The following is a 9,454-nucleotide window of genomic DNA, read 5'->3' on the forward strand; positions in this document are numbered from 1 at the left end:
GTGTATGTGTGTGTCTCAGTCTCTTTCTCTCTCAGTCACTTTTCCTCCCTCCCTCCCTCCCTCCCTCCCTCCCTTCCCCTGTGTGTGTTCTCTACTAAGTCTTGAACTCAGTGTCTCATGCTTTCACTTGGCTTTTTTGCTCATGGTTGGTCTCCTACCATTTGAGCCGTGCCACTAGTCCGGCTTTTTGCTGGTTAATTGGTGATAAAACCTCAGACTTTCCTGCCCAGGCTGGCTTCAAACTGTAATTTTCAGATCTCAGCCTCCTGAATAGCTAGGGTTATAGGCATGAGCCACCTACACCAGGCCTGCTTTTCTTTTAACTTTAAGATCTAAAATACAGATTTAGATATACAATTGAAGCACATTTCTCTGTTTCAAATATGCACTGAATATATAAATTTCCTAATAAAGCTTATCCCTAAGGGGGAGAAGAACCAACAAAAACTGTGTGTTTGTGTGTGTGCGTGCGTGTGAGTGCACGTGCGCACGTGCCAGTCCTGGGGCTTGAACTCAGGGCCTGGGCACTCTCTCTGAGCTTTGTTGCTCAAAGCTAGTGCTCTACCACTTGAGCCACACTTCCACTTTCAGCTTTGTTTGGGGGGGAGGGTACAGTTAATTTATATAACAGTCTCATGGACTTTACTGCCTGCCCAGGCTGGCTTTAAACCATGATCCTCAGATGTCAAGCCTTCTGAGTAGCTAAGATTACAGATGTGAGCCACTAGTGCCTGGCACAAACCTCTTTAAATATCCTGACTTGGGATTAGAATAGCATTTGGTTTTTCTTCCTCAAGTCCCCAAATGACAAATACCTCCATTCTCTTTATGTATTTATGATAGAATCCACCATTTCCTCTGTGAGTGAACACATAGGGAATTTTAGTGAAGGCCTGGAAATTCCACTCTTGGGACTTACATAGCCAACAAAATTAGCACCAAGTAGGGCAAAAATAGAAGTACACATGAAATATCCTATTTGAAATAAAGAACTTGAACCTCCTCCCATCAGTCTCTCCCTGACCCTATAAAAAAGATACAATTTAAACCAAGATAAAGGGAGACCAAATTGGGTAAAATTTATCTAATACCATATGAAAATCTCTAGCACAATTTAAGAGCTGAAAATCTCTTGAACTTGTTTCTTAGCAGTAGTGAGGTTTGAACTCAGGACTTTGTGCTTGCTAAGCAAGTGTTCTACTGCTTGAGTCACACTCCCAGGTAAACTTGTGTTCTTAAATATACCAGGAACTCACGCCATTTCACCCTAAAATCTATACATGCTATTATGGCTGAGAATAAGGACAGCAATATTTACCCATTCAATGGCATAATAGTCCGTTCTGCAGCAAGCCTGTCTCTGCTGTATCTATCCTTCATATGCAAACCCACTTTTACAAGGGCCCATTACAAGTGCCTCAAAAATTGTGGCTTACAGAAAGGTAGCTGGACTTGAAAAACTCAAAGAACTGAGGCTAAGGGTCACTAAAGCACCCCAATACACCGGACTTCCCATCTCCACACATCTTATTTTGGTTTCTTAAATCCAGATAGAGAGCTTGATTCCTCAAGCTTTAACATCCAATGGACATTCAAATATATTAGGGTTCAAGGGACAAATTTGATCATATCCCTTTTCCTCTCCCTGTTCTCAACTAATAAGCAATAGATACAGCAATCAGATTAATAAAAATCAAAATATCAATCATTTGCTAATGAAACTGTATCATGATCAAAGGTGGACTTCCTAATACACAGTCTCTTCAATCCTCCCAACTCCTGGTCTTAGAATGACCCACCAAAGGAAAATAGGCAAAGGAGCACTTACCTGGAGAGCAGTAAGGGGCAATGTTGACCCAAGAGTAGGAGAGACAGAGGTGCTCTGGAAGGTAGACCAGGGTGCCACTCAGCAGGTGTGCTTACCATCCGAAAGCAGGGTGTGAGGGCAGTGTATGCATGGTAAACCCAAGGAGAAGTAGAAAGTGAATGGTGTGTGTGTGTGTGTGTGTGTGTGTGTGTACAATGACCCTCCTCCCCATGTCTCCATCAGAGAACACAATATTTTTCCTTAGGGAAGAAGTAAAAGCTAGAGGTAGGATGAGGTCCCCTGGTTGAAGAACAGAGAAAGAGGGACAAATGACAGAGTCTTGTCGTCATCCCCTGTGGAATATGGCAACAAACCCTGTGCTCTTCATCTCCTCCCAGTGTAGTAAGGAACCCATTTCCCTCACATCTGAGGCCTGACCTGTGATTTGTTCCTAGCTTCCAACCCAGATTTCAGTTAGACTTCTTCTAATAGATTCTGTTGTTGGGGCATTGCTGTATCAAATCTTAGGATGAAGGTGGTAAAGTAAGAACCCAGAGATCCAGACTGATCCCCAACCAACCTCCAGGTACATTCACTCACTGAGCTCCATGGGATTAACAACAGTAGCAACAACAACAAAAACCCCAAAAACAAAACCAAACAAACAAACAAATAAGAAAACCAATTAACAAGCCAGGTGCCAGTGACTCATGCCTGTAATCCTAGCTACTTAGATTAGTCTGGCATTCTAGATATCTTCCCCACCACCTTTTTGCTCCACTTAGGCAGATCTTCTAGTGAAGGGGAAAACATGAAAACGCATCGCCTTCATAGTATCCTACCTGGCCAGCCCCACTTGAGGAAACAGCAAAAGGAAAATTTTCCGTCTCACCAGCAATCACCTGTACTCTTGGAGGTCTATTCTTCCTATATGTAACTCAAGGGCAATCCTCACCTACCCTGCTTAGCACACATGAGGAAACAATGAGCCTAGTAAAACAAGCTGGACCTGGTGGTACATGCCTGTAATCAAAACTATGTGGAAGGTGGGGGGAGAAGGATTGTGATTGAAGGCTGGCCCTAGGACAAAAAGCAAGAACCTATGTGAATAACTATGAGCATAGCTCTTACCTAGCAAGTGCAAGGACCTAAGATCAAACCCCAGAACTGCAAAACATAAATAAATAAATAAATAAATAAATAAATAAATAAATGATAGATATAGATAGATAGACAAATAGATAAACAAATACCATTACTGCCTGATTCCTTCATGGAGATCTATGGGCCTTAGAGTCAAAGGAGGAAGATTCACCTGTTTGATATTAGCTATCACCTTGATTCTCCTTTTCTAAACTCAACACAACAGCTTTAGGAAAAAAAAAATCAGTCTCTCACCTTCCTTGCTCACACTTACCAACTCTCCTGTAGCAGAAACAAAAATACACAGATCATAAGAGAAGTAAAGCCCTAGTTAGCCACTTCAAAATGAACAGAACTTACTATCACTGGGATTACTTGGGTGGGTGGGTGGGCAGCTAGAACCACAGGCCTGTTTCCCTGTGTGTTAGCAATGATTCAGAAAGGTCTTGTTTTGGATGTTTGCCCCACCCTCCACCTCCTGACCCCCTCCCCATGTCACCTGCATCCCTCACTGAGCCTTCCCCTTCCCCTTCCCCAGCCCCCCCCCCCCATCCTCCACCACCCACAAGTTGCTTAAGTTTGCCACCTGGGTGAAAGAGGGAACTCCTCTGGACCATCCTTTTCTTTCTGGTGCCTTTTTGGCTGTTTCCAATTGTTAAACCAATCTCACCGTGAGAGTGAGCCAGGAGATTACCATCCCCCAGGGGGACCTCAAATGGAGGGGGGGCAGGTACGACACAAGTGCTGGGGACCAAAACCCGCTATGGGGACCTGCAACCAGACTCACACCACTCCCCAGACACAAGAAACATCTTCCAGCCATACATCCACATCGTCTTTCCTAGCAGAGGGAGCTGGGGCAATTGGAGAAGCAGAGGACAAACGCCTCCCATCCATCTGGAATCCTTGTTTAAAAGATGCTGAAAAATAAATTAGTAAGCATTGCTGTTTACAGAAATAGAAAGCATTTCTGTTTCCAAAGGCCTCTCGCCATCCCAGTCCTGGATATTTCCAAGACTGCCACCCCTGACACCCTCTCCAAGGTCCCCATGGTGATGGGTGCAACTCTGGAGTCCTTTGAGACTGGGAGCCCCTCGGACATTTGAAAATTCCAGTTTCACATCTCTCTGAGTCTTCAGTACCCTGGAGAGTACCAGAGTTCATCCTGTCTCACCAGTTAGTTCCCAGGGGGTTGTCTGGCCGGCAACCTCTCCTTGTAGGATGATACGTGTGTTGCAGGAATTCCCGTTACTTTCTGGCACCCAGTCCCTCCCCAGAGTCCAACATGCCGGCCTGGAGCCACCCTCGGGGCGGAGGACGCAGTCTGTGCCTTAAGTCTCAAGACTGTGGAAAAGGGGGTGCTGAGCGGGGAGGAGGCAGGGACAATCACGCGGGGGAGGTCCTCCTCCAGGAGGACGACGGACAGCAACGACCGTCCTACGAGCAGGAAGTGAGGCCGGGCGCCTGGGCAGAGCCGGAGCCGGAACCGGAGCTGTCGGCCTCGGCGGCGGGGGGCGGGGGGTCCACCCGGGGGGTGCGGCGACGTCCCCGGTACTCGATCATGTCGGGATGATAGGATGGGTGGCGGCGGGCGTGCTTGGTCAAGTGATCGCTCCGGGAGAACTGCTTGGGGCAGAGGGGGCAGGAGAAGCGCTTCTCGCCGGTGTGGGTGCGGTAGTGGCGGGCCAGCTCGTCGGAGCGCGTGAACTTCTTGTCGCAGTCGAGCCAGTCGCAGGAGAACGGGCGCTCGCCCGTGTGGGTGCGCTGGTGAGACTTGAGGTGCGACGACTTGTAATAGGCTTTGTTGCAGCCCGGGAAGGGGCATTGATGCCGCTTGGCTGCGGGTGTCACCGGCCTCCTCCGGGTCGTCGGAGTCGTGGCGGGGGTGGGGCCCTCCCCTGGGGCCCCATCGGGCTCCCCGGACTCCCCGCCAGTGGCTGCGGGCGACCCCGGGGCTGCGGGAGCGCTTGGAGCCTCGGGCGCGTCGGAGGAACCCTCGGGCGCGCAGAGCGCATCTTCTCCGGAGGCTGGGGCGGGCTCGGAGCCCCGCGCGGGGCTGGAGCCCCAGGTCGGGTCGGGGGAGCCAGGCGAGGCGCGGGGAGCATCCCCCGAGGGCCCCGGGGTGCCCTCGCAGCCCTCCAGGGCGCCGGCGCGCAAATCAGCCAAAACGCTGGCAGCCAGCAGGTGGGGCGCAGTGCCGCCCGCGCCGGGGCTCGGGGCGGGGACCTGGAGCAGCGGGAGATCCGACGCCGGCACGGGCGGCCCGGGATCCGGCAGCGCGGACTCGCCGCCACCCTCCTCCGAGCCCGCGGCTGTCCCCGCGCCCTCGGGGTCCGGCGCGCGGCGGTGCACCACGGCGCCCGCGGACATGGACACCAGGCACTCGGCGGCGAAGTAGTCCAGGCACGCCACGGCAGCCAACATGCTGGGACCGCTCCGCCGCCGGCGAGCGCCGTCCGAGCGCGGCCGGCCGCGGGCGAGAGAGTTCCCGGGAGCGTCCGTCCCGCAGCCCCGGAGCGAGAAGCCGGAGGACGGGCGCGCGGCGCGCGCCGCTCGCCGCCCGCTGCCGGCCGCCCGCTTGCCCGCCCGCTGCCGGCCGCCCGCCGCCCGCTGCCGCCGCTGCCGCCGCCGCTGTCGCCGCCGCCGCCGCTGCCACCGCCGCCGCCGCCGCCGCCGCCGCCGCTGCCGCCGCCACCGCTGCTGCCGCCGCCGCCGCCGCCGCCGCCGCCGCCCGCGCGGAGCCGCCCCGCCTGACGCGCCCCTGACGCACCGGAGCCCCGCGGGGGCCTCGGGGGTCGCTGGGGACCCGCCCCGGGCCGGCCGGACACCCCCCCCCTCCCCACCCCACCCCGGAACGCGCGCTCCCGCCGGCCTAAGTCATTGCTAACAGCCTAAGACATTGTCCGCGCTCCGCGTCCTCCGCTCGGCCGGCGAGCCAGGTAAAGCGCAGAAAGCGAAAACGCCCCGCTCGGAACTTCTGGGCGGCCGCCGCCAGCCGCGCCCCCCCTCACCACCACCCCACCCCACCCCGTCCCGCGCCGCGCCTGGGCCGCCGCCAGCCGCGCCGCCCGCGGAACTTCGGCCGCGCCGGCTTTCCGCGCTCCGTGTCAGGGGAGAAGCCCGCGGCTACCTGGCTCTCCGCTCGGGGCGTCGCCGCGGTGGCGCGCGAAGGGGCTCCGCACCGGCGCTTCCGAGCCGCGACCGCCGCGCTCCGAGCAAATTGGAAACGTCCCCCCCCCCCCCAAGTCCGCACCCGTAAATAAGGAGAAAGTTTCCTCCGTGCGCGCTGCCTCGGTCCTCCAAGCCCCGGGGGCCGGCGGCGGGCGGCAGGCGGCGGGGGAGCCCCCCCACCCCCCACCCCACCCCACCCCACCCCACCCCACCCCGCAAACAGGCGCTGCGGGGCCCGCGAGGAACCGCCTTGCGAATCACCAACACCGGGAACCTTGCAAAATAAATAAATAAATAAAAAAGCAAAGAATCCTCTCAGGGTTGAAATTGAAACTTAAAAAAAAAAAAAAAACCAACAACCCTGTGAGTAACGATTTAACTGTTCAGCCAACGAAAGGGGGGGAAATGCGTGTTTAAACCGCATTAACCTGTCACAGGCACACAAACAAATTTCCACGCTGAAATAAAAATTACAGACTAGCAGCGAGATAAACACATTAAAATGGACTCCCACAATTTTAATAATAGAAAGTCACGTTTCCAATTAGGCAACATCTTCCGTTTCTCTTTGGACAAAAATTTAACAAAAAAGAAAAAAAAAAGAAAACGAAGCAAATGATACAGAATACTCAGATGTGGCTTATGATTGTGGAGACTTTTCCTACCTCCCCCACACACACCCATAACCAAGTATGTGAATGATTTCTTTTACGTGTCTTTATTGCTTCAGTTACTCCTTTATTTATTTTTTTTTTAAAAAAATTTAAAAACACATAGAAAAGCAAACAGGACAACTGCTAAAAAATGCTGCCACAGTCTGGGATGTATAGAGGCTTTACTTTTGAATTACTGAATGGTGTGCCTTTTATTTGTGATGCTTCAGTACTCCTTTTCCTTTTGAAAATTAATATATATAGGTTTTAGGAATGACATATGTCATATGTTTACTGTCTAGGACCATCAGATGTGGTGTTTTGTCATGTTCACTTCATATTTTTCACCTATTTAAAAAATTACAGAGAAGGATGAATGTCACTTTATTTTCCTCTTTAAGCTTACTCTCCTCTCTCCCTCCTTAATGTCTCCCAACTACTGAATAGTATAAGGTGTGCATTCTTTTTAGCTATTTGTCATTACACCTTTGTTACCCAGTGTATAAATCCATGTTAATGTACTTTAATTTCTATAAATGTTGCAGCAGTGTGCAACTCTCAGCTTGCTTTCTCTCCCTCCGTGTGATTTTTATGTCAATACCTATAGAATCTACTTTATCCATTCCAGCAATGTTCAAATAACATTGACATTATAATTTTTAAGGAGAGTCCATTCTAAAACGGATCATTTTGCTAAAGTTGCTGGCCTCGGAATTTCAAATGTTCTAACACCCTCCACATTAAAATTCTGTCTTTGAAAGAATTCTATACCAGCTGTTTTTCTTTTTATTTCATAAGTTAGAGAAACATGTAAAGACATTACAGAATGCTGAGAATATTATAAGCACTCATTTACCTGTCTCATAGAATTATTAAATATTACTGTCTTGTCATATTTGCTTTAAATCTATTTTTCAAATAGACCTGTTCAAAAGTCTGCTAAAATTGAAGTCCCCTTTGATTCACCCCAGACAGCATCCCCTGCACTCATCCCTAAAGGCAAGCACTGTCAGAAACTTGGGGTGTAACTTCCCAATTTAGGTTTCACACTTTTATTACATATGAATTCACATAGAATATTGTTTGATATGATTTTTTTAAGTGCATACACCTGGTAGAAGATTGCACATACCATTCTGTGACTTGCCCCCACCCCATTTCCTGGTATGTTATTTTTTCTCTTCATATTGGTAAATAAGCATCCAATTCATTAATCTAAATTGTTATATTACAGCCCCATGCATATGAATGTGGCGTGTTTATTCATGCCCCTATTGATGAATATTTAAGCTGCTGCCAGTATTTTTGGCATTGCTGGTCCATGTTTCCTTGCACATAGGTGAGAATTTCTCTATGCATCTACCTAGATGGAGATTGCTAGGCAGCACAGTTTTTCCACAGACTGCCAAAGGGCTCTCCAATTTGCACGCCCAGCAGCAGTGCATGGGCATTTTTTGTTGCCTTCCCATATCATTAAATGCTTCCTAGATTCAGGTTTTCTTAGTTCTGCCAATTTGATTTTTTAAAGAACCCAGTATCTTGTGTCATTTGAATTTCCATCACTGCCAGAGAGGTTGAGCATTTGTTTATATATTTATTGGCTGCTGAAGTTTGTTCTACTGTGATGTGTATTTTTGCAGTCTTCATTCATTTTTCTAATAGTCTGGGGGTGCTTTTATTTTTTATCCCCTGGAACTACAGGAATGCATATGTCTAAACACATGTTGCCCTAGTTTACAGCTTGTCTTTTCACCTTTGATTTCTTTTGTATTGTAGATATTTTAAAATGTAGGTGTATTGCTCTCTTTTTTAATAGCTTGTGTCATTTGTGTATTATTGAAGAAATTTCTCCACACCTCATGCATGAAGATAGCTGCTTACGTCTTTTTCCTAAGTGAAAGTTTTACTTTGTGCATGTGAAGTTGATTGATGTGGTACATGTCTTTTTGAATGGTGTAAGACAGGATTTAATGTGACTCCTTTCCCCCAGCCTAAAAAGCTTGCCAAGACTTGAGCAGTCTGCACGTCCCATTAATGTGCAATGTCACAATGAGTGTAGACACATTTCCATAGAGTCTTGGATATATTCTAGTTTGTCCTTTTCTATAGCCAAGCCAGTTCTGAATGACTCTTAATTATGATGGCTTTATCATGAACCTTGATGAGTAGAAGGATAGCCTCCTTCATCTTAAACATTGTATCAGCTATTTGATGACTTCTAGATTAACTTTAATATTGGTTTGTCAGGTTCCAGTGAAAAGATGTTTTGATGTTATGCTAAGTTATATTTTATGGGTTAAATATGGGGGAGTGGTGATACCTTTATGAGGTTGACTAACTTAATACATTAATATTATCTGATTTTTAAGTATCTATTAATAGCATTTTGCAGTTTGTCCATAAAGTGCTTATATCTCTGTTAAATTTCCCCCCGGTTCCTTATAGCTTTTGTGTCTATTAAAATGGGATCTTTTCCTATTAAAACTTTCAGTTTGTTATTTCTGCTGTTTAAAATAATGGTATATATTTGGGAATAATTTTCTTTTAAAGACACATGTGCCATACATTGTTATTAATATATTTTTAGAGTTTTGTTTTTCTTGTGTATAATCATATAATCTATAAGCAACATTCCAGATACCCTTTCCCCTTTTTTATCTCATTGGATTGGCTGGACCTC

The 9,454-nt window shown here is 48.5% G+C and overlaps 1 protein-coding gene across 1 annotated transcript; it reads right to left on the bottom strand.

The window, feature by feature from the left end:
- Positions 1–4,387: 4,387 nt before the first annotated feature.
- Klf14 (Kruppel like factor 14) lies at positions 4,388–5,374 on the bottom strand. Its single transcript, XM_048337705.1, has one exon. The coding sequence runs from the start codon at positions 5,372–5,374 to the stop codon at positions 4,388–4,390; it is 987 nt and encodes a 328-aa protein (XP_048193662.1).
- Positions 5,375–9,454: the final 4,080 nt, after the last annotated feature.

The sequence above is a fragment of the Perognathus longimembris genome, chromosome 2, assembly GCF_023159225.1.
Source record: "Perognathus longimembris pacificus isolate PPM17 chromosome 2, ASM2315922v1, whole genome shotgun sequence".
NCBI lineage: Eukaryota > Metazoa > Chordata > Mammalia > Rodentia > Heteromyidae > Perognathus > Perognathus longimembris.

Excerpts from the sequence above, each read along its gene's own strand:
- Klf14 (XM_048337705.1), bottom strand. The coding sequence starts at position 5,374 with ATGTTGGCTGCCGTGGCGTGCCTGGACTACTTCGCCGCCGAGTGCCTG.